Below are 26434 nucleotides of genomic sequence, written 5' to 3'. Positions count from 1 at the left end.
TACCCCCGGAAGAGAAGCATGGAAGAAACTCTAAAACCACTTTCCTACTAAGTTTAATAACACATTGTAAAAATAATTTCTTTGCAAGTATTTCCCTGTTGTTTAATTAATAGATTGTTGAAGTAGTAGACTAATTACTATAAGACATTTATTATCGCCAGTTTTAACGTTATGTTGCATTCTATTATCGCATTGTAAAACCCTTTAACTTGAAACCTTAAACCCTTAGCATGTAGGCCTAAGCTTTATTATACTAAATATTTTAACTAAGCATGATATTTTCTAAAGCCACTTAGATGTCAGGCATGGTTTAAATATTAATAATCCCAATAGTATTGGGAATAGTATTATATCCTGGTTTCCTATGAATCATTTGCATTTCTTTAAATTTCCAGGTTTTTCCTTGTAAAAGAATATGATGTGTCCAAGTTGAAGTCATAGCAACAAGTTAGATTCTGTCATCTACCAACTGGGTGTTGGTGTTTTTTAAATAATGAACAGAGGTCATCCACCACTTAAGAAGATATGAAGAAAGTTAAGGAGGAGAATATTCACAAGTTAGACAAAGTAGCCAGGTCCAATGAGAAGAACAATGAGAAAAAAGATAATCTGGCAACTGATGTGGAAGTGGAGAAGCAAAAAAAATATCATTTAGCGTTAAAGAAAATCGCAGAAGAAAAAGAAGATATTGAATCATCAGAAGTTCCCCCTGATAGTAAGGATATGGAGTATCTTGCAGTGAGATTAAAAGAATTAGCTGCAGAACCAACACGTGTTACTCTCGAGGTTGTCACAAAAGATGATGTCGCCACCTGTAGTGTCTTGTCCCTGGTCATGGAAAAGGATTTCCGTTACCATTTCCAGCATCCAAGGTTTCGTTTCTTCACTGCTTATATTGTGACTTTATGCAATTTCTTAATTTACGCCGAAGACCCAATTGCGCATAGTTATGGAGAAAGCAGCATTCCTGTTATCGGCCATGCTTATTCTTTTATTGTAACAAAGTGGACAAAGGATTCTTTAAGTCTTGTGAAGTTTGTATTCTGGTTTTTTGCCATTGTGTTGGGACTTTTGTTTGGGAAAATTGTAATTCACCAGTATTTTTTTAGTAAGTATAATTTACAATTTGTTACTTTTCTATTAATCCAGGATTATGGAAACAGACAACTCTTGTTGATGCTTTTAAACTGGTATTGCCAGTATATTGACCAATCTAATCCAACCCTCATCTTAGTTTATGAAATAACTTGATGATTTTAACTATACTTAATCCATCTCTAGTCCTAACCCTAATACTGATAGGCTGCTAACTTAATTGATGAATTGTTATTTCTCTATTTTAGGCTTAAAAGGAAAGTACCAATACATAATGTATTCTATTTTTTTTCTGCCTTTAATATTTTACCTGTAATCTGTGCAGTTTTGTCGCAAATTTGGTGTTGCCGGGGTGACACCAAATAAAAAAATCATAAAATGTAATTTTAAAAAATGTTTATCAAGTTAAATAAAAAAAATTGTAGAGGGGGAAGGGTGACACCTGAACCAAAAAAAGATAAAAATTTTGGGGTGAGGGTGACACCAGCCGTTACCACTCAGGGTGGCACCTGACTTAGTGACGCCACTGGGTTATTAATAATAATAGTTTCGCTGTCTGTCTATCTATCTATCTGTCTGACAAGAACGCTGTAGAGAAAACACAAGCAAAATAAAAACATGCACAGTAATTCGAAAAACGAAGTATGACGCGGTCACATTTAGCATAGAGTAGAAAATAATCTCAAGAGAGTGCACACAGTAATATGACGTCATTGATTATCGAGTAAACATTGAATAAAAAGGCAATTTTGTCTAATCTAAGTGGTTTGCGTGAAGAGTTTCTTTCATACAATTCTTCGGGTAGGGGCGAAGCCCCACCCCCGCGTAAGAACGTCTGAGCCCCCCCCCCCCCCCCTCCCCAACTCAAAAGAAATTTCCTCATCGATACTCTATAATAAAATTACCGCCTAATTAATGTGACTAATCTAAAAAGTGGTTTTCTTGCAATTTCTTTAATGCAATTCTTCGACACCAGTGTTTCTTTCAGACTTTTACCTCCCCGGAGAGCGGTGGGGGTACTTGAAATTTTCGGGGGCGGGGGTAAAATTTTCGGGGAGGGGGCGGACACTGGAAAAAGTATATAATTATATTTCGTTGAATGGGACGGTAGACAAGTTTTTTTGGGGGGTGGGGGTGGGGTGGGGGTGGGTGGGGGGGGGGTGGGGTGGGGGGGGGTGGGTTGGTTGGTTTTAGTTTAGAGAAAAGAGACAGCACTATCAACCTAGCGCCCGGTGTATCCTTCCTCTACGGGCCATTTTTCTCGTCTATAATAATTAGTTTCGCTGTCTGTCTATCTATCTATCTATCTATCTATCTATCTATCTATCTATCTATCTATCTATCTATCTATCTATCTATCTATCTGTCTGACAAGAACGCTCTAGAGAAAACACAAGGAAAATAAAAACTCTCACAGTGAAACGAAAGACGAAGTATGACGCGGTCACATTTAGCTTAGAGCAAGCCGGAGGAGGTGTACGCAATTGTAATGACGTCATTGATTTTCGAGTAAACATTCAATACAAAGGCAATTTGTCTAATCTAAGTGGTTTGCGTGAAGAGTTTCTTTCATACAATTCTTCGGGTAGGGGCGAAGCCCCACCCCCGCGTAAGAACGTCTGAGCCCCCCCCCCCCTACCCAACTCAAAAGAAATTTCCTCATCGATACTCTATAATAAAATTACCGCCTAATTAATGTGTCTAATCTAAAAAGTGGTTTTCCTTGCAATGGGACGGTAGACATGTTTTTTTTTTTGGGGGGGGGGGGTGGAGGGGTGGTGGGGGGGGGGGGGGTAGGGGGGGGTGGTGTGTGTGTGGGGGGGGGGTGGGGGGGTGGTGTGTGGGGGGGTGGGTTGGTTTCAGTGTTTCTTTCAGACTTTTTCCTCCCCGGAGAGGGGTGTGGGGGTACTTGAAATTTTCGGGGGCGGGGGTAGAATTTTCTGGGGAGGGGGCGGACACTGGAAAAAAGTATATAATTATATTTCGTTGAATGGGACGGTAGGACATGTTTTTTTTGGGGGGGGGTGGAGGGGGTGGGGGGGGGGTGGTGTGTGTGTGGGGGGGTGGGGGGGGTGGTGGTGTGGGGGGGGGGGTGGGGGTGGTGTGGGTGGGGGGGGGGGTGGGTTGGGTTCAGTGTTTCTTTCAGACTTTTTCCTCCCGGAGAGGGGTGGGGGTACTTGAAATTTTCGGGGGCGGGGGGTAGAATTTTCTGGGAGGGGGCGGACACTGGAAAAAGTATATAATTATATTTCGTTGAATGGGACGGTAGACATGTTTTTTTTGGGGGGGGGGGGGTGGAGGGGGGGTGGGGGGGTGGTGGGCGGTGTGTGGAGGGGGTGGTGTGTGTGGGGGGTGGGGGGCGGGGGTGGGGGGTGGTGTGTGGGGGGGGTGGGTTGGTTTTAGTTTAGAGAAAAGAGACAGCACTATCAGCCTAGCGCCCCGTTGTACCCTTCCTCAACGGGCCATTTTTCTCGTGTCTTAGAATATGTAAGCATTAAATACCTTATTTTATACAACAAACCCTACATCTGCTATCTGAATAATTCTTTGAAAATGTAAGCTCTTTGTTCTACTGAGGCTAAAGCATACCTGGTCTTTTCAGTAATGAGTTATACAAAACTCAGATAGTTTTAAACAAAATATTGTATAGAACAGTTTTAATATATGTCATTGTGGAATCGATATTCCATAACGCAGTAAATAGACTATACTTAATCTTAAAAACTGTTATACAGCTTTTTGTGGGGACATCATTCTCTTTTGCAGCGCACATCAGTTGGTGATTTCAAAAGACTCAGAGCAAAGTACACAACTGGTCTCATTTGTTGTGTCTCTCGTCCTCTAGACGGGAGCGTCACAATACGGACATGAACAATGGTCATTAGAGCCCATCGGGCCGCGGCGCGTTATGTAGTGGATCTCAAGCTGTCATGTCCTTGCCTCGATCTGGATCGCGGCCAGAACTCCGCCATATTGTGGGCTGCGGATTTTTACACTTCGATATACGTTTTGGCATCCGAAGCGAATTCCACAAAAACTATTTTGCTTATAAAAGCTTTTATTTAGTTCGCAACGTTTGTTTGTGGGTTTGTGGCAAATCTTGTAACTAAATTTTGACCCACTTATAATGCAGCGATTTCTTTCACATTTTCTAGGTACGTTCCATTTCGATGACAATACAAGTCTATCTATTCTTTAATTTAATTAGATGGTTAATTCTTTATTAAAAATGAAAGAATCTGTTTCGAAACTAAGGGGAGATAACAAAAATAAATCACTGGATAGATTACTATATTCAATAACAGAAGGGGAGATAACTAGCTAGACGCGTTCACCCCTAACAGTCTGGTGAGCTGTGGTTCACGAGAATGTTTACAATCGAATAGCCGGTCGATCTAGTTCTATATAATAGTTTCGCTGTCTGTCTATCTATCTATCTGTCTGACAAGAACGCTGTAGAGAAAACACAAGCAAAATAAAAACATGCACAGTAATTCGAAAAACGAAGTATGACGCGGTCACATTTAGCATAGAGTAGAAAATAATCTCAAGAGAGTGCACACAGTAATATGACGTCATTGATTATCGAGTAAACATTGAATAAAAAGGCAATTTTGTCTAATCTAAGTGGTTTGCGTGAAGAGTTTCTTTCATACAATTCTTCGGGTAGGGGCGAAGCCCCACCCCCGCGTAAGAACGTCTGAGCCCCCCCCCCCCCCCCTCCCTAACTCAAAAGAAATTTCTTCATCGATACTCTATAATAAAATTACCGCCTAATTAATGTGTCTAATCTAAAAAGTGGTTTTCTTGCAATTTCTTTAATGCAATTCTTCGGTAGTGGCTAAGCGCGACACCAGTGTTTCTTTCAGACTTTTTCCTCCCGGAGAGGGGTGGGGGTACTTGAAATTTTCGGGGCGGGGGTAGAATTTTTGGGGAGGGGGCGGACACTGGAAAAAGTATATAATTATATTTCGTTGAAATGGGACGGTAGACATGTTTTTTTGGGGGATGGGGGGGGGTGGGGTCTGGGGGGTGGGGGGGGTGGTGTGTGTGTTGGGGGGGGGGGTGGGGTTGGTTTTAGTTTAGGAAAAGAGACAGCACTATCAGCCTAGCGCCCGTTGTATCCTTCCTCAACGGGTTTTTCTCGTTGTAATATAAAATTTCTGTTTGACATTGGCCTATAAAGTGATGGTGTGGCCAGCACTGTGCATCACCTACCTTACTTAACTGAAGTACTTGGTCATATTTTATAGTATCAAACTTAGAAGCCTAACTCAACATTTGGATCGAGGTCGGGTGTCACCCGGTGCGGTCCGCACCCCCCCCCCCACCCCCCCCTCGCTACGCCTCTGGTCATGGTTGCGTGCGTGCATTAAATGGAAACAGGCAAAAAGTGACAGGGCTTAACTTTTCACCCATGCACTTTTTGCATTAGTGGCGGGGGGGGGGGGGTTAACTGGACAAGATCCCACTATTTTTTCTAGTTAATGTGACGTAATCTTTGTTGGCCTTCCCAACTTGCCATCTGGCATGTTTTAAAATTAATCCCGACTGACAAAAAAAAAACGTGTTCGGGCTTCATCTGCTTGATGATGTAAATATGACTCGCTAAATAAATATGACTCGCTAGGTAAATATGACTCGCTAGGTAAATACGGCCCCACTAGGTGAATATGACTTGCTAGGTAAATATGACTCGCTAAGTAAATATGACTCGCTAGGTAAATATGACTCGCTAGGCCTCGGGTCTTCATTGGTACCTACCATAGAGGCCTACTAATTAATAGTAGGTCTACTTGCTTGCACTATCCAATGATCTTATCACACTAACTCATGACCTTTTACCTCGGCCTCGACCCCGTAACCTATTTACACTACTGCATGACCTTTTCCCTCAGACTCTACCTCATGACCTTCTACCTTAACCTCTATCTCGTGACCTTTGCATACAAAACTCATGACCTTTTTCTCAGTCTCGATCTCTTGACTTACACTGTCGTGTCACCTGTCGACTCTACATCATGCTCTTCTACCTCAGTCTATATCTCACAACCTATTCACACTGCCTTATGACCTTATCGCACTAACTCATGACCTTCCACCTCAAGCTCTATCACATGACCTACTCACACTACCTTATGACCTAATCACACTAACTCATTACCTTCAACCTAAGCCTCTATTCCATGAGATAATCACACTACCTAATGACCTTATCACACTCTCATGACCTTCAACCCCAGCCTCTATCCCATGAGATAATTACACTACCTCGTGGCCTACTCTATCAGACAAAATCCAACAACATTCCCCTCATATTTGGCTGACGTAGTAATCATGACAATTTGATTAGGACATCGATTTCGCCCAGGCCTGTTCATAGCGCCCACTTCGATATTTGAGGATGCCAAAACGATATTGCTGTTGCAATATTTATGTAGGTCTGTACAAAATGACTCGAGATTCGTATTGAGTTCAGTGGAATCATCACCAAAAAACACCTGTGAATACTTTCTGTCTTCTTCTTCGTTCTTAATTTTTCTTAATTTTTAGTGTTGGAAGGGATCGAGCCTTATCTGCCAGAGGGTTTGAACTCGAGACGTTTTTCGAATTTATCAACCATGAGCTTTTGTTGACTCGACTACGCCTCCATCACAATTAAGGTTACGCGGCAACTGGTTATGCGCCATTGAGGCCATCTTGTTTCAGCCTGAACAAACCAAAAACAAACTACAAGGCAGCAGTTTGTTTGATTTTGGAGTTGTCTCTCCTAGAAGAGGCGGCTGTCCCCAGCTAACGAGCCTCATCTGCCGAGGGTTCGAACTCGAGATTTTTCGGTTTAGCAACACTGAGCTTTACCGACTCGACACGCCGACCCCCAACACTTCTGTGAATAATCACTAATATTTTTTTTTACACTTTCCTGGGAATCTCTTCTTCGTCCACCTAGCTCTAATTGTTACTTAACCTGCGTTAAGGCAAACGAAATGTAGCTTGGTCATTGCGATAACCACACAATCCCTACGTATGCTTAAGACCGACAAACTACTGAACTCTGCTTCATTTGTAATAGGCCGTCACGCCTCAATTTAAAATGTAATATATCACCAATGGTCCGGTAACGAAAGTATAAGTCTAGCAAATCGTAAAGTGGCGTGACATAATAGGCCTACTCGTAGCCCTTCTGTTGTTTTTATACCCCTCCACCCCTCCATCCCATGACTCATGGATTTTTCTTACTCTTCACGCTATACAAACCATCTTAGCCCCCCCCCCCCCTCCCCCGATTTGACGGGAGCAAATAAGTCGGGGTCCTTTTGACGGGGCTATTTTGACTGGGTCGTTTTGTCGGGGGTCGATTTGACGGGGTCAAATTAACGGGGCCGTTTTGACAGGGCACCGAGCCCGGGATCCTTCTTTACTCTCTTCTTCTGCGTTCTTAATTGAGTTTATGGTGAAGGAATTAAACAACAAGTCCAACTTCGTGTATGAACTGGACTGTGGTCTGCAGATCCGCGGTGCCCCATATTAGTTTTTCCTTCAGTGGGGTGTACAGGGGCCAGTGTTTGGATCGCGTCTGGCTATATAAGGAACAGTCCTGAAGGAAGTTTTCTGTATTCTCCGGGCCAAGCCACATGGGCAAGTTTCGCCATACCCAATTTTTTTAAAAAAATGGCATACATGTAGCCAGGGATCCGAACTCGATTCTTAAACAACCGCCGTCTCATTGTTAAAATCGTTAAATTACTGACATTATGACATTATCACCAAAACTGCTGCAAAATGACATTATAGCAAAAGTGCACCAGAAATAAATGAAATTGAAAGTAGCTTTACCCATTAGACCCTTAATCATAGTTTCAATATAAAAAAAAAATAATAACTTAAAAATCTAACTAGTGAAAGCTAGGTCAGACCAGTGTTTCTTCAGACTTTTTTCTCCGGGGGGGGGGGGCACTTGAAATCTTCGGGGGGGGGGGTGGTAAACTTTCTTCGGGGGGGGGGGGGCGGACACTGTTAAAAGTATATATTTTCTATATAAATTATATAAATTTCATTTCGTTCGGGGGGGGGGGGGGGGCGGTAAAAAATTTTAGTGGGGGGGCATCGCCCCACCCGAAGAGATGCCTTGAAGAAACTCTGGGTCAGACATCGCAAATAGCACCATAGCGTAGTACGGCCGGGGACAACTAGCGCTACACTAATCAGGACCAGTCCCGGCTGTAGCAGACGGTGACGTCAGTTGTGTCTAGAACAAATGGGCTTCTCCAGAGAAATCTGTGGGGAAATCCGTTGGTTAACGATATCACGTGGTTTATGTATGCCTAGTTTGAACAGTGCGTGCAATCTCCATTCATTTCCCATTGTACGGGTTGTGTGTATAGGCAGTACGTTGGAACCAGAGGTCCCAATTCCAGGGGCCCCAAATTTTTAAGGGTGTCGATTTGTAGGGGTCCTTATAGTTGTAACAATTTTAACAATGTTTACAATTGTTTAAATTGGATATTCTTGCTCACTTAGTTGATTGTATGGCAAGAGTCAAGAAAACTCAAAAACAACATTTTAAATCCTTTTTTTTTTTAATCAATTCAAAAACCACTTTTTCCTCCCCCCCCACCCCCTACACACTCAAACATATTTTTGTATACCAACACGACTCCATTACACCGTCTACCCCCTCCCCCGCCCTCACAGTCAAGCAGATTTTTATACAGCACGACTCCATTACCCCGTCTACCCCCCCTAAAAACTACTTTTTGCAGTGACAACATAAATATCATTAACCTATTGATTTCTGTTTGTCGATAGACCAATACAAGCGCGAGGCCATTCCTATAGGTTTTCATCTCTCCTTGTGGGCAAATACTACTACTGTTGGGGAATGCTGGAATGATAGATTTAAAACCAGTTCAGTTATGACAACTCTTGCTAACGACGGATTGGGGGGGGGGGGCACAATTACAAGTTTTTATGCTTGTTAATTTATTTTCATTGGTTAATTTTTTTATTTTCTCGAATATGACGTATAGAAAACGTGTTGTAATCGTCAAAAAACAATCAAAATCGAGACTTTGACAATCTCGACGTTTTACACCTCCCTGAGTCGGAAAAACTTGGTTTTGCTATTTTATCTACGTGCTTCTCTGTGTGTGGGTGTCTGTTTGTCAAAACAATACCTTGAGCACCGTTTCAGTTATGTTGATAAAATTTCATATAGCAGCATTATATCGAATTTTGTAGTTCGATATCTTTTTGAGCTATTTTTAGTAACCGGAAGAGAAGTGGTACTTGTTCTATTATTGGCTTCTCAAAAGCCAAAACGTGAGTACAATTTCAGTTGGAAACAATTTTAAACATATGTATAAGTTTTTTATTCTATTGATTTTTTTTCGAATTTTGATTGATTTCCGGTAAACGGAAGTAATTATGTACGCTATTTCCGATTTCGGAAAAATATCACTTCTAGCGGACCAATTTCTTCAAAACTTTTCACGTATGTCTAGACTCGATGACAATGCAAATCCTAATCTAGCCCTAATCTTAGCCGTGATCATTTTGTAAGGCCGGATCTTCTTCTTCTTCTTCTTCGTTCTTAATTGAGAATATGATGGAGGATTCAGACAACAAGTCCAACTTCGTGAACAAACCGGACTGTGGTCTCCAGTTTGGCAGGTGCCCCATATAATTTTTACCTGAGTGGGGTGGGCAGGGGCCAGTGTCTGACTCGTGCCTGGCTATACAAAGTACATTCTTGAAGAATTACGAAATGGATGAGTTAATTTATAGCACCGCTTCCTTTTCTCGTTATTCCATTGCAGTTTAACCAGAATTCTTTCTCTCTCTCTCACTTTCTCTCTCCCTATTTACCCCCCCCCCCCTCCCACCTCTCTCTAATTGCGTCACGGCTAATCTAATTAGGCGACAACAAATTTGTCTCTTCGAGATTACGTATGAATAAATTATCAACCAATTTGCTACATTCTTGGTGATCAATAGTTCAAGTTCGGGTTCAATCAGAGGTTTGTCATTCCGGTGTGTAGGAATTTTTTACGTGTTTCATGTCTACCTTCATCCAGAAGATTTTATCACGTTGTTTAAGTATATACATAAAACTCCGTAGAGTAATAGCTCTTCGATTTTTTAGGAAATCAATTTTAAGGGCGTCTATAAATGACGTCACACTCGTAGGGGGTGGGGGTCCGTAATTTTGTGACAGTGTGTGATGAGGGGGGTGTTCAGATTGTGTGACGTCACACTTTTGCATTATAAAATAAACCGGGAGTGATCTCCCCTAAACTTTCTCGAATATTCTTATATAAAACAACAGGGGATGGGAAACTCGGGCTATAGACATGATTTTTAATCCATTTTAAATACTTAAAGTTTTAAAATAGAATAAAATCTCGTAGACAAAAGAATTGCACACGAAGTGAACGCTAAATAAAAAAGTGCATAATAGTGCGCAATATTATTAGTACTTTAAAAATTTACATTAGTTTTTTGAGAAATCGGAAGTAGCGTAAATTACTATTTCCGGTCAACGGAAATGACTCAAAATTTAACAGAAGGTAGAGAATTAAATCTTATACTTACATGTGAAATTTCATTTATCTATCTGAAATAGTACTCAAGTTATAGGCTTTTGAAAAATTCAAAGTAGAAAAAGTACCACTTCCGGTTATCGGAAATCTCTCAAAAGTTGATACGGATCTACGATTTTGATAAAAAACTTATATATGAAATTTCATCAACCTAGCTGTAACGGTACTCAAGTAATCGTGTTTACACACGGACACACACACACACACACACAGACAGACACACAGACATACGGACAGTATTGCAAAGCCCAGTTTTTCAGACTGGATTACGCATAAAACCTCTTAATTTTGATAAATCTGGATTGATAATTTTTGCCCGATTAAAATGAGGTGTAATACGGTGAAAATATGTTAAAATTTCAAGTGATTTTTGTGCATATTTTTTTTTTTTTTGTGTATATACGAGAAAGTAAAAAGCAATGCTAGAAAACGAATTTTTGCCATTGTTTCGCGTTTTAAAAAACTGTTTAAATAAACTGTAATAGAAATTGATTAAAACACTATGTTCACAGAGTTCAGACAAGATGTGGGGAAAAGATCGCAGTTTTTAAGAAAAATTCAACTGCAATTTTTAGGAGGGGGGGGGGGTGTAGGCTGAGGTGTAACGTCATTTTAGGGGAGACCAACCACTTGTTTTGCTGTTAACAGTTTTTCTCATTGGAATCAACATTGATCTAAATAGCGCTAACCTTCCTGCTCATAAGCAGATATGCAAAATAATATTTTTAACTTATAGAGGGCCAAATGGTACATTTGACATTTCACCACAAATGATATAAAATAAACAAGCCTATTTCTAGTGGGACAAATTGTATCAATAGTCTCACTCCCTCTTCTTCTCCCCCCCCCCCCCCCAATCACCCGTACGTACGCGACCCGCTTATCCTACTACTGTTTGGGTCTAGCCTTGATTGCGTTGATTTTTTTTTATTGGTAACCAACATCCGGAGATCATCGATCACGTGACTACGTGGTACGGCCTCATCCGGTCTAGTGACAGGCAATTCTTTCCCGACCGCCATTTTTTTTTTTGTATAGTTGGCTCCCTTTATTGCTGGTAATAACAGGAGTTCTCTCCCTTAATAAAAGCCTGCAATTTAGTTTTAGTGTACACTACTTTTTGTTTTTATTTTTAATTGTTTCCTTTTTTATAGGAGTCTGAGCAATAATCTGTTTATATTTACATGTATTCTAAAAATAATTTTTTTTTTAAAATTTAAAATTGCCTAAATACAAATTTTAATGTCGAAATGAAGACGGTAATTATTGATTTTTTTTTCTTTTTTTAAAAGGGTGAAAATGCTATATACTCGTATCCTCTCTTCTTCCTCAAACATACACTCTGCCGAAATCTTACACAAAACCACACACGCCATCACAACATGCACGCACACACACACACACGCAAACATACACTTGGACACATCACACACTCTCGTGCAGGACACACATCAGATAAATAGACACACAACACCACGTCCCCAGATACAGTCTCTCCCTCTCACACAGTCTCACACACACACACACACACAGATAGAGTGTCACATAGTGTACTCTGACAATTTCTTCAGTGGTAATCAGTAATCAGCTATAAATAAAACCTTCACCCTGATCAGCTTTGTTCTTGTCTTTGAAATGTCTCCGATTCTTTTTTTTTCTTCATCATCTCTATCTGAACCTGTGGTGTGTGTGTGGGGGGGGGGGAGTAAGACTGCATAGTTAGATTTGTTTTAATATACATTCTCTCTACGTTTAAAAAAATAGGATGGGACGTAAAATGTCATTTGACATTCATTTCTTTTTTTTTTTTCATCATCTTTATCTAAAACCCAGGAAGAGAGTGGGTAGGCATCTTAGTTAGATTTAATGTACACATTTTCTGTTAAAAAATAGGGTGGAACGGCCATATCTATCACCATGGTAACACAACAATTCAATTTCACCCAGTGCTTTGGCCTACCATAGAAAAGTAAAAAAAAAAATGTGTGAATAATTGTGAATCTTTTTGAAAGCTAAAGTCTTTTTCAAAGAAAGCTGCAGTGATTTTCTTAAAGCAAACGCGTTACATATTCAGACCTTTAAATACAAACAATCCAATGACAAACTTTAAATACAAATAATCAAATGACAAACGTTAAACACAAACAATCCAATGACAAACTTTAAATACAAACAATCCAATGACAAACTTTAAATACAAATAATCAAATGACAAACGTTAAACACAAACAATCCAATGACAAACTTCAAACACAAACAATCCAATGAAAAACTTTAAATACAAACAATCCAATGACAAACTTTTAAATACAAATAATCAAATGACAAACGTTAAACACAAACAATCCAATGACAAACTTTAAATACAAACAATCCAATTACAAACTTTAAATTCAAACAATCCAATGACAAACTTTAAATACAAACAATCCAATGACAAACTTTATACACAAACATTCCAATGACAAACTTTAAATACAAACAATCCAATGACAAACTTCAAACACAAACAATCCAATGACAAACTTTCAACACAAACAATCCAATGACAAACTTTAAATACAAACAATCCAATGAAAAACAGGACTGGTACTTTGGAAACGGTGTAATGAATCGTTGATCTGTTGTAAATTGCTCCCTCGTTCACCTTGACCCCTGGAGTGTCGTATGCTAATTTTGACCACCACTCGGAAATCACCTCATCCATCTAGGCTTTGGTCACGTGTCCCCTCCCCTCACCATTCCTGATGTCGGCCGCTAGATTAAACTTTCGTGACCGGATGTTTAATGTTCCGTATACGGCAGCCAGTGTACCATTATAATTTTGTATCAACAAGTTTGAAGAGAGGGAGAATGTGTGAAAAAATATAGGGTGGGAGGTAAACATAAAGGGAGATAAACTAACAAAAAGTAGGGGAGATAAATATAAGCAATATAAACAGCAAACACACGAAGGTAAATAAAAGCTTAATGGGAGGTAATTTAAACAAGTTAATAAAAAGTCTAGTGACAATTTAAGCGCAATTTCCTTAATTAATTTTTTGTGACCGAACGAAAGGATATTTTTGAAAACTTTCTTCGGCAATATTGTTCTAAATTATGGCAGGAATCGATTGGTAAATGTTTCAAGTCGCTAAGTGGTCTGGTTGCCGAGATATGGGCCAAAAACTGCATTTTTTTTTTAGGTTTTTTGGCTTTTCCGGGAAATCCAGGAAGGAATTCCGGGAAATTTTTTGTCCCACATTCATCCTCGGAACTTGCTTAACATATTTGCTTTTGGAACTAGTCATCGATATTGCTTCGTTCAGGAGGAGATACGACTTAAAGCTGCGGACACACATCCATCCATCCTTGACGAGTTAATAATCGCAATTGTCCAGTATGGAAATTGCGCTAAAAAAACGGGAAGATAGACAAATATAAACATAAGGGGAGATAAACATATAAACCCAACCGGGGATGAGTTTTACTCACAAAAAGAGGGCTATCTGATGAAGTACGCTGTATAGATCTACAATCTATTTCCCCCAGTTCCCATTATGCTTTGTTATAGGAATCAGCATGAGAGTTTTGATGAAACTGTGATACTACTGTCAATAAAATTGTATTTTCTGATTAATTTTTTTTTTCCAATTTTCAGCTGTGTATGTTAATCAATTGTTTCATTCAACCATTCATTAAAAAAAAGATTAACTTGGATACACATTTTTATAATAGTGATTTATTCCCCCCCCCCCCCTACCCCACCCTAACCAACCTTTATGGCTAACACTTGGGTGCTGGTCTTCATCTAAGTAGAAAAAAAATTATATTAAAAATATAGCTTATAATTAAACCGCTCCTAACCCCCCCCCCCCTCCCTTTCTTAAAAATCGTACACACCACCCGACCACGCCGTCCTAACCATAGTAAAAAAAAATGTATTAAATTATTTAGGAAATGTCTACGGCACCACGGCGTCCCCAGCAACCTCACCTTAATAATAACAATAAAAAAACTGTAGCAATTTATTTACGAAACTTGCAAGCGTAGGCTATTCCAGAGTTTCTTACAGGCGCCCTCCCCCCCCCCCCCTGACGAAATAGAATTTATATAAAAAATAAATATTTACCTGTGCCCCCCCCCCCCATATAATGTAGTCCGCCTCTCCCCCTGAAAATTTTAAGTGCCACCCCCCCCCCCTCCCTTGGGCTATTTCTTTTCCTCACCTTAGTAAACTATTGATTGTATGAAATGTCTAAGGATGTTATTCATCCCCACTCCCCCCCCCCCCACTATCCGCCACTAGATACTGTCTTACTTCTGAAGATGCTTCATGACTCCCCCCCCCCCCCCCCCCACTAGATACCGTCTTACGTCTGAAGATGTTTCATGACTCCCCCCCCCCCACACTATCCGCCACTAGATACTGTCTTACGTCTGAAGATGTTTCATGACTCCCCCCCCCCCCCCACTATCCGACACTAGATACCTTCTGATGTTTCATGACCCCCCCCCCCCCCCCCCACTATCCCCCACTAGATACTGTCTTACGTCTGAAGATGTTCCACGACGGCCGCGGATCCTGGATGACGATGCTGTTCACCACCATCCTGACCGTCTTCCTCCTCTCCTACCCCTACAACGCCATGCTCAAGCTGGGCGGTCAGGTCAACGATGACTACCACATCACGTCCAGGATGGGCATCAGCAACCGGATCTTCAGCAAGGTGGCCGCTACAGGCACGTGGTGCGGGGATTGTTTTACGGCCTGGATGGTGAGTATAAGGGGAGGGTGGGGGGGGGGGGAATTGTGGAGGGGGGGGGGCTACAGGCACGTGGTGTGGGGATTGTTTTACGGCCTGGATGGTGAGTATAAGGGGAGGGTGGGGGGGGGGGAATTGTGGAGGGGGGGGGGCTACAGGCACGTGGTGTGGGGATTGTTTTACGGCTTGGATGGTGAGTATAATTTGGGGGGTAATGGTGGAGGGGGGGGGTACCGGCATTTGATGTGGGGATTGTTTTACGGCCTGGATGGTGAGTATAAGGGGAGGGTGGGGGGGGGGGAATTGTGGAGGGGGGGGAGGGCTACAGGCACGTGGTGTGGGGATTGTTTTACGGCCTGGATGGTGAGTATAAGGGGAGGGTGGGGGGGGGGGGAATTGTGGAGGGGGGGGGGGGCTACAGGCACGTGGTGTGGGGATTGTTTTACGGCTTGGATGGTGAGTATAATTTGGGGGGTAATGGTGGGGGGGGGGGGCTACAGGCACGTGGTGCGGGGATTGTTTTACGGCCTGGATGGTGAGTATAATGGGTGGGTGGGGATAAAATTGTGGAGGGGGGGGGGGGCTACAGGCACGTGGTGTGGGGATTGTTTTACGGCCTGGATGGTGAGTATAATGGGTGGGTGGGGGGGGGGGAATTGTGGAGGGGGGGGGGGGGGCTACAGGCACGTGGTGTGGGGATTGTTTTACGGCCTGGATGGTGAGTATAATGGGTGGGTGGGGGGGGGGGGAATTGTGGAGGGGGGGGGGGGGCTACAGGCACGTGGTGTGGGGATTGTTTTACGGCCTGGATGGTGAGTATAATGGGTGGGTGGGGGGGAATTGTGGAGGGGGGGGGGGCTACAGGCACGTGGTGTGGGGATTGTTTTACGGCTTGGATGGTGAGTATAATTTGGGGGGTAATGGTGGGGGGGGGGGGGCTACAGGCACGTGGTGCGGGGATTGTTTTACGGCCTGGATGGTGAGTATAATGGGTGGGTGGGGGGGGGGGAATTGTGGAGGGGGGGGGGCTACAGGCACGTGGTGTGGGGATTGTTTTACGGCCTGGATGGTGAGTATAATGGGTGGGTGGGGGGGGAATTGTGGAGGGGGGGGGGCTACAGGCACGTGGTGTGGGGATTGTTTTACGGCCTGGATGGTGAGTATAATGGGTGGGTGGGGGGGAATTGTGGAGGGGGGGGGGGCTACAGGCACGTGGTGTGGGGATTGTTTTACGGCCTGGATGGTGAGTATAATGGGTGGGTGGGGGGGGGGTAATGGTGGAGGGGGGGGGGGCTACAGGCACGTGGTGTGGGGATTGTTTTACGGCCTGGATGGTGAGTATAATGTGGGGGGGGGGGATTGTGGGGGGGGGCTACAGGCACGTGGTGTGGGGATTGTTTTACGGCCTGGATGGTGAGTATAATGGGTGGGGGGGGGGGGGGGTAATGGTGGAGGGGGGGGGGGTACCAGCATTTGGTGTGGGGATTGTTTTACAGGTCTGGATGGTGCTTAAAATTAAGGGGGGGGGGGTAATGGTGGAGGGGGGGTACCGGCATTTGGTGTGGGGATTGTTTTGCAGGTCTGGATGGTGAGTATAAGGAGGGGGGGGGGTAATGGTGGAGGGGCGGGAGGCTACCAGCATTTGGTGTGGGGATTGTTTTATGGCCTGGATGGTGAGTATAAGGGTATTGGTAAGGCTGTGGGATAAGCTACGGCCTGAATGGTGAGTGTAAGGGGGTAGGGTTATTGGTAAGGATTGAGCGGGTAGGCCACCAACACTTGGTGTAGGGGGGGGGGGGGACGTGTATTGCCTGGATGATGAGTAAAGTGTGGAGGGTAAGGGTATTGGCGAGGCGGGTAGAGGCAGGGGATGCACTGGCAAATGGGGGGGGGGGGTAGATCACGATGTGGGGATTGTTTTACTGCTTTGATAGTTAGTGCACTTGGGGGGTGTGAGGTGGGGGGGGGGGGGAAATGGTTGTGATGTTAGCAGAAGGGAGCCATGGAACTGAAGTAATTGGGGAAGTGGAGTTGTACTGCTTTACTGTATAACAAATCATAAACAAAAATTTAAAAATTATTGCTGTTTTGTATTCCAGGTTACAGATATAATGATATAGGAGAAACTGGTTTGTATTACAGGTGACAGATATAAGGTTACAGGAGAAACTGTTTTGTATTCCAGGTGACAGATATAATGTTATAGGAGAAACTGTTTTGTATTCCAGGTGACAGATATAATGTTGCAAGAGTAATTTTGTATTCCAGGTGACAGATATAATGTTACAGGAGAAACTGTTTTGTATTCCAGGTGACAGATATAATGTTACAGGAGAAACTGCTTTGTATTCCAGGTGACAGATATAATGTTACAAGAGTAATTTTGTATTCCAGGTGACAGATATAATGTTACAAGAGTAATTTTGTATTCCAGGTGACAGATATAATGTTACAGGAGAAACTGTTTTGTATTCCAGGTGACAGATATAATGTTACAGGAGAAACTGTTTTGTATTCCAGGTGACAGATATAATGTTACAGGAGAAACTGTTTTGTATTCCAGGTGACAGATATAATGTTACAGGAGAAACTGCTTTGTATTCCAGGTGACAGATATAATGTTACAGGAGAAACTGTTTTGTATTCCAGGTGACAGATATAATGTTACAGGAGAAACTGCTTTGTATTCCAGGTGACAGATATAATGTTACAAGAGTAATTTTGTATTCCAGGTGACAGATATAATGTTACAGGAGAAACTGTTTTGTATTCCAGGCGACAGATATAATGTTACAGGAGAAACTGCTTTGTATTCCAGGTGACAGATATAATGTTACAGGAGAAACTGCTTTGTATTCCAGGTGACAGATATAATGTTACAGGAGAAACTGCTTTGTATTCCAGGTGACAGATATAATGTTACAAGAGTAATTTTGTATTCCAGGTGACAGATATAATGTTACAAGAGTAATTTTGTATTCAAGGTGACAGATATAATGTTATAGGAGAAACTGTTTTGTATTCCAGGTGACAGATATAATGTTACAAGAGTAATTTTGTATTCCAGGTGACAGATATAATGTTACAAGAGTAATTTTGTATTCCAGGTGACAGATATAATGTTACAGGAGAAACTGTTTTGTATTCCAGGTGACAGATATAATGTTACAGGAGAAACTGTACCCCCACTGGGGAATATGTCTGAGAAGGTGGTGGAACAAAGGCTACAACCGCATCATCGTCTTCTGGATCGTCGTCCCCAGCTGCTCAACCCTGGTCATCCTGAACATCTACACTGAGTATATTTTATGGGACAGCATCAACGGATATTTGCCGCACACCGATGAGATGTCTCGCTCCTACCTGGCATCCTTCATTCTGGTACTTGATGTCACCATTGCTATGCAGGTTTGTTTACGTTTTTTGTTTTGTTTACATTCTGTGATATCAGCCTGGCATCCTTCATTCTGGTACTTGATGTCACCATTGCTATGCAGGTTTGTTTACGTTTTTTGTTTTGTTTACATTCTTTGATATCAGCTTGGCATCCTTCATTCTGGTACTTGATGTCACCATTGCTATGCAGATTTGTTTACATTTTTTGTTTACATTCTGTGATATCAGCTGGGCATCCTTCATTCTGGTACTTGATGTCACCATTGCTATGCAGGTTTGTTTACATTTTTTGTTTACATTCTGTGATATCAGCTGGGCATCCTTCATTCTGGTACTTGATGTCACTATTGCTATGCAGGTTTGTTTACATTTTTGTTTTGTTTACATTCTTTGATATCAGCTGGGCATCCTTCATTCTGGTACTTGATGTCACCATTGCTATGCAGGTTTGTTTACATTTTTGTTTTGTTTACATTCTGTGATATCAGCTGGGCATCCTTCATTCTGGTACTTGATGTCACCATTGCTATGCAGGTTTGTTTACGTTTTTTGTTTTGTTTACATTCTGTGATATCAGCTGGGCATCCTTCATTCTGGTACTTGATGTCACCATTGTTATGCAGGTTTGTTTACATTTTTGTTTACATTCTGTGATATCAGCTGGGCATCCTTCATTCTGGTACTTGATGTCACCATTGCTATGCAGGTTTGTTTACATTTTTGTTTTGTTTACATTCTGTGATATCAGCTGGGCATCCTTCATTCTGGTACTTGATGTCACCATTGCTATGCAGGTTTGTTTACGTTTTTTGTTTTGTTTACATTCTTTGATATCAGCTGGGCATCCTTCATTCTGGTACTTGATGTCACCATTGCTATGCAGGTTTGTTTACGTTTTTTGTTTTGTTTACATTCTGTGATATCAGCTGGGCATCCTTCATTCTGGTACTTGATGTCACCATTGCTATGCAGGTTTGTTTACATTTTTTGGTTTACATTCTTTGATATCAGCTGGGCATCCTTCATTCTGGTACTTGATGTCACCATTGCTATGCAGGTTTGTTTACGTTTTTTGTTTTGTTTACATTCTGTGATATCAGCTGGGCATCCTTCATTCTGGTACTTGATGTCACCATTGCTATGCAGGTTTGTTTACGTTTTTTGTTTTGTTTACATTCTGTGATATCAGCTGGGCATCCTTCATTCTGGTACTTGATGTCACCATTGCTATGCAGGTTTGTTTACGTTTTTTGTTTACATTCTGTGATATCAGCTGGGCATCCTTCATTCTGGTACTTGATGTCACCATTGCTATGCAGGTTTGTTTACGTTTTTTGTTTACATTCTGTGATATCAGCTGGGCATCCTTTATTCTGGTACTTGATGTCACCATTGCTATGCAGGTTTGTTTACGTTTTTTGTTTACATTCTGTGATATCAGCTGGGCATCCTTTATTCTGGTACTTGATGTCACCATTGCTATGCAGGTTTGTTTACATTTTTTGTTTTGTTTACATTCTTTAATCTCCAATGGATGTCATCATCTTAACCCGTTCGTGCCCAAGACATATGGGGCAGATGAAGTAAAGTTAATCTATTTCATGGACCTCGGCATACAAGGGGATAGTGTGAACAACGCTATGCTCAACCCCCTTTGCTTCCTTTATGTGAGTCAGGTATCCATTAGAGCTGGGTGGACTCAGGGACGTACTGCGTACTCAAGCCCAGGATCCGAACCTGAGACTTCCACAGGGCATATGGGTAAAAAAATTCAAGATAAAGTAGAGTTCACCTGTGCCTATGACCTTTGGTAATGAATAGAAAGAGTTAAGATTAGAATTAAAGGAAGCGATATTATATGGTTGCCTAATAGAAACATGTATAAAAGTTGCAGACATTTTAATAGAATTCACAATAGTTCTAAACCATAGCTGTTGACCAGTATGTAACTAACATAAATACTAGGAAAAGAAGTTTATGGACATCCTTTTAAACTGTAAAATGTATCATTAACCTGTTGTTTATTAAATAGTATTGAATAGCTCCACATTTTTTTTGTGTCATCGAAACTGCAACTCTTGCTAAAAAGAAAATTAATAGCTGAACCTTATTAATATGCCATGTTTAAATGTTTAAAATCTTTTTTTTTATAAAGAGAACTTCACATTCAACAAATAACAAATATTTTCTTCATCATTCATTATTATCAAGCGTTTATATTATGAGCCTTAGAATTATTATCTTTTTTATATATTTATGATGATGAATAGCTAAATTCAATAATAATAGACAGGATTTTAAAATCGTAATATTTCTTACCAGTAGTAATAATTTTTTAAGAATAACCTGAAGATATTATGTTTAAACATAAATACAATACTAATTTTTTATAAATAATAACGGGAGAGAACTCTCATTTTTTTAAAAAGTATCCAACATTGTTACTTCCCTTACCATTTATTAATTTTTCTTATATTAGTTACTATAATAAAAGTACTATTTAAGTAATCTAAATAAAATTAGTGAATTTTGTATTGATTAAAAAAATAGAATACAATAAATATCAATGACTTTAAATTATTGATAAGATAATTATTTTGTTTAATATTATTCATAACCCGAGAAACTTTAAGAATTTGACAATGGCATTTACATTTGGACCATTTATTTTGAAACATTCTTTAGCTTTGCGCAGTGGCGGTACCATAGCCAATGAGGTTTTACCGAGGCGTGGTTATTGCTAGTTGAAAACTATTCCCAATACCCCGCACGGACGACCCTAACAGGTCGGCCAGTGCAATTTTTTACAGCTCTTACGGGAGCTAAATTTATTTAATGTCAAATGAGTGGTCTAAAGCTCCTGACTAGTGATCCCGATGAAGCGGGGATAATGGACTTAAAAGCCACTTTGTTAATATTGTTATTACAGCGGATAATTAGTTTACTTGTTAATCCTATAGATTTGTTGTTTTAATAATAGAATTTTTTTTAAAGGACTGGGACTTTCCCCATTTTGTTGGTAGCATAGACATCAAGATGCCTGGGTTTAACTTAACCTCAATCAATGTCAAAATTCCCAAATTTATGAAGTCACTGGAATACTGGCATATTCATATATCTGGTAAATACAATTTTATCCTTTAAATTTTACCTAATTTCTACACTCCCTCTCCCTCCCTATAATCAGTGGCGTCACAAGTGGGTGCAAACTGCACAGAGTACCACCATTTAGGGGATGCACCCATAGCAAAAAATTGTTTTTATATCAAGCATATTATTATACAACAGCTGAGTGTGAAAGTGTGTGTGTATGGAGGAGGGGGGCCTCTAGTAAAAAATAATTGTCCATTTTAATGTGCAAGTTGGTTTCATTAATTTTGTCTTTATCTTGATACTTTAAACTAACTCTTACAGTTTTCATTTTTAAAAAAAATGTAATAAAATTTGGCGTTAACTGAGAAGTCTCTGAGATATTTTTAAATACATGCATAGTAAAGCTTTCAAAAAAAATCAATTTTCAGGCATCTGTTTCATTGTCATAACTATTTTTCAGCATGTTATTAGTGAGTTCAAAACATTTTTTTATTCTGATTATTATTTTAAAATTGCATGTTTCATAAAAACATAACTTTTTAAAATGTATTGTTGATAAATAAAGTTTGGGGTATACGGCATCAGCTGTTTGACACCCAACCTTGTGACGTCACTGCCTATAATCATAACTTATTGCAAAACACTAACCCCCACCCTCATCAGAAATATACCCTCCACCAATCACTGATGCACACACACACAATAATCATCCTTTGTTCATAATACATTTTCTTTTATTAAATTCAAATAATTATCTATGTCACACATATTATGAAAAATGCTTCATCTACGGCATTATCTATAGATTATTTTCTAAATCATTGTTTTAACCATTTTTATTCTTTGCATTATTTTTCAGGTAAATGGTTCAATTATGGTATACTCTCAATTGTAATCCTCCTTGACATGAATATGTGGAAAAACCAGATGTTCTATTCCCCCCAGAACTTTGGACAGTACGTGGATGAGAATAACAAGATATACACAGTCACTGACCCTTTAAGCTTAGAAGCTAATTCCACAGTTCTCAGCCTAAGATATCGACAGACACACATAAACAATCTCACAGGGGAGTTGTATATTTTAGGTGACATTGAAATGAATTCCCGATATGTTGGTTATCCTCTACATCTTAAAGGATTTGCATTCATTCCTTGCCTGTCCATCTTTTTCATTTTTGCTGTGATGATATTCATCTATGGACGTAAGCCTAAACCAACTGAAAATAATCCATATGCTGGTCGACTGCTTAAGAGAAAACGCAGGACGAGGCTGGGAAGCTGGTGGTTGAATTTGATTACTTTTAATCTTTTAAATCCAACAGAGTCGGAGTCAAGCTTACACCCAGATGACGATGCTCTTAAATCAGGTAGGAAATCTTTAAAGAAAGACAAGAGTAGTATATCATATTTAAGTAAAAAAGATATTGATGAAGAGGAGAAAAGGCAATCCGTTGGGCAGTTGACGAGTGATTTACAACTTGGCAAGGATCAGAGCCAAACAGACAGAAATTCATACCCTGGAGATGAAAGTCAAGCAATAATAGAAGACAATTCAGAGGTTGAAAAGGAAAATCAAGCAAAAGCAGAAAGCATTTCAGGTTCTGAAGACAGAAGTCAAGCATCAACAAAAGGCAATTCAGATGTTCAAAGCAAAAATCAAGCAAAAGCAGAAAGGACTTCAGTTTCTGAAGACAGAAGTCAAGCATCAACAAAAGGCAATTCAGATGTTCAAAGCAAAAATCAAGCAAAAGCAGAAAGGATTTCAGTTTCTGAAGACAGAAGTCAAGCATCAACAAAAGGCAATTCAGATGTTCAAAGCAAAAATCAAGCAAAAGCAGAAAGGACTTCAGTTTCTGAAGACAGAAGTCAAGCATCAACAAAACGCAATTCAGATGTTCAAAGCAAAAATCAAGCAAAAGCAGAAAGGACTTCAGTTTCTGAAGACAGAAGTCAAGCATCAACAAAAGGCAATTCAGATGTTCAAAGCAAAAATCAAGCAAAGGCAGAGAGCAATTCAGGTTCTGAAGACAAAAGTCAAGCATCATCCAAAAGGCAAAGCTTAAAAATGGAAGTCAAGCAAAGACAGGAAACAATTAAATAATAAAAAAAACAAAAGTAAAAAAAAACTAATCAAGTTATTCAAAGGTTGAAAGGAAAAACTCCCAGCACAAGGACAATTGATCAAAACAATTCAGCAATCAATTACACCATGAAGACTGAACTTTCATGCAATTTGACTGAATGTTATCCATGAATAAATGGAATTTTATGTTCACTGTCTGGAAGCTATTTCAGCTATTTATATATTTCTGTTTTTGTATTAACCAGTTAAAATGAAAAGATTTCTACTTGAAGTACCTGGTTTTCAATGTTCTCTCACAATACTCAGCTGTTTTCACTCCACACTACTGTTGAAATTAATTAAGTTATTATCTTCAGCCATATGAAAATTTCAATTTTATTTTGTAACAAACTTTTTCTTCATACTCAGCATATTATATTAGTAGAAAAGGTAATGATAGAACCACAAAACAATTTATTGAAAAATAAAATAAAATATTTGTTTCTTTTATTAGACTTTCAAATTTGATCAAAAAATAGAGAGAACTGACAATAGGAAAATTACAGATTTTATGTTTTTAATCTGGTTTTTTAGGCTCATGTGACTATAGTGGTGTTTTTTTTTAAATCTTGTTGTAATTTACACAAGGGGTTGTCCAGTTATTATGTCACACTTGTAGGGGGGAGGGGGTTCAGTAATTATGCATTGGAATGATGGGGGGGGGGCAAGGTTCAGAAAATCTGATGTCACACTTTTGGATTTAAAAAAAGTAATGTTAGAAGCTGAATTTTAGCCATTATTTCACATTTTAGAAAACCATTTTAATAAAATGTAATAGAAATTAATTACTCTATGTTCACCAAGTTTAGTCAATATTTTAGAAAAAATCAAGGTTTAAAAAAAAAAGGGGGAAGGGGTGTTGGCTGATGTGTGATGTCATTTATGGATGATCCATTTTTTTTATCATGAAAATCCTATTTTTTAGTGTGCTTTTGATTCAGTTTTCCTCAAAACTTAACTATTGTCTTAAATTAGTAGTTGTCATAAATATTTTTTTTATTAAAATCTATAGTTTGAAATAGCTATGTTGTCAAATATGTAAATAAAGATATTTTTTTAACACCTTTTGTGACTGATCTGTTTGTTACAGCATTTTTTTTTTTTTTTGAAATCACACTTTGCCTCATAATTCATGTGATGTTAACTTAATTTTGTGTGATCTTGTTGCTAAACTTTTTACATGTGATCTTATTGACCAAAACTTTTACCCAACTAAGAGCAATTTAAATGAACATAAAGTTATTTTTGTTGAATGAACTTGATGAATGTAAAAAAAAAAATTGGATTGTGAATTTGTTGATAGAGTATATTATTAAACAATCACAAAAACATATACTAAGTTGGTGTAACAATCAGAGTTGTATTAAACTGTTAAAAATTTTTTAATCATCGTAAATTACTTTATTAAATGACATTTAGTTTAACAGAATAACTTCTTTTCTAAATTTTCTGTTTTAGATAGTATTTTTAATTAAATCATCACTTGTTAAAAATATTAAAAGATCTAGCAAGTTGGAAAATATTAATTAACTAATTTTGTTAGTTTAGTAAAGTAGGTATTTGTCATATAGAATAATAAAATTTAAGAATGAAACATGTATATATTATGAATATGTTATACCATGAATGGAACATGAAATTTTGTGAAGATTTAAGGCATCATTTATGGATAAATTACAAATGTATAAACTCTATATTAGATAACACAGAAAAGTATTTTTTAAAGTTTATCTTAACAACTGCAATCTGGTCATGTACATAGACTTCTTTGCTCAGTATTTCACTCTTGAGACCACTCAGCTTTAATGAGTACCTAACATTAAATACCATCCTAGCTCTTCTTCTGTTGCGTCCAAGTATGTCCCTGAGCTCTCTCAGATCTAACAAGTACCTAACATAAATGTTGACTATATTAGAGAAAGTACCTTTTTAATGGCGGTGTGGCAGGGAGCTAACTCTGAAGTCTTGAATTAAAATCAGGATTCAAGTCAGTAGAACGTCCCAACCAGCTCTGATGGGTACCTTACATTAGGGAAATAAAAGTGGCTGGGCATAGTGCTGGCCACACTATCCCTCCATATACAGTAGTCACAGAAACAGGTGAACTCTACTTCACTTGCCTCATTGACCATCAGGTTAAAAACATTATTTTTTTTTTTTTTTACTTTTTTTAAATGTCATGTCCACAGAAACTAATACTCTAATAACTAATACTGGTATAGTTTCAAGATCTGTATAAAATGCTCGTCTGTGATTATTTGATATTTATTGTATGTGCTGGTGTTTACTAAATAAATTAATATATCTAAATATGCGTCTGTGTCCTTAACCATCTATTGGCTCTGGTCAACTTTGCTCAATAATTATTTTTATGTTTTA

At 39.5% G+C, this 26434-nt stretch overlaps 1 protein-coding gene and 1 non-coding gene across 2 annotated transcripts; both read left to right on the top strand.

Moving 5' to 3' along the window:
- Window positions 1–710: 710 nt before the first annotated feature.
- Window positions 711–24455, top strand: LOC131957639 (transmembrane protein 117). The gene is made up of 5 exons (XM_059322373.1): window positions 711–1108; window positions 15219–15454; window positions 18593–18850; window positions 21833–21959; window positions 22791–24455. The coding sequence occupies exons 1-5, from the start codon at window positions 724–726 to the stop codon at window positions 24032–24034; spliced, it is 2250 nt and encodes a 749-aa protein (XP_059178356.1). The 5' UTR covers window positions 711–723; the 3' UTR covers window positions 24035–24455.
- On the top strand, window positions 21522–21660 carry LOC131957650 (U4 spliceosomal RNA). The gene has a single exon (XR_009389118.1). It is a non-coding gene; the product is annotated as a U4 spliceosomal RNA (small nuclear RNA).
- Window positions 24456–26434: the final 1979 nt, after the last annotated feature.

Source organism: Physella acuta, unplaced genomic scaffold, assembly GCF_028476545.2.
Source record: "Physella acuta isolate Inbredline_101_S28 unplaced genomic scaffold, ASM2847654v3 ptg001251l, whole genome shotgun sequence".
In the NCBI taxonomy this organism is placed as follows: domain Eukaryota; kingdom Metazoa; phylum Mollusca; class Gastropoda; family Physidae; genus Physella; species Physella acuta.
The sequence above is the reverse complement of the archived record's forward strand: the minus strand, read 5'-3'. Positions and strand labels throughout refer to the sequence as shown.

Bases quoted from the DNA above. Each gene is read 5' to 3' on its own strand.
- LOC131957639 (XM_059322373.1), top strand. From the start codon at position 724: ATGGAGTATCTTGCAGTGAGATTAAAAGAATTAGCTGCAGAACCAACA. The intron at 15,455-18,592 runs GTGAGTATAAGG...TTTGTATTCCAG, and splicing joins ATTGTTTTACGGCCTGGATG to GTGACAGATATAATGTTACA. The intron at 18,851-21,832 runs GTTTGTTTACGT...TTTTTTTTAAAG, and splicing joins ATGTCACCATTGCTATGCAG to GACTGGGACTTTCCCCATTT.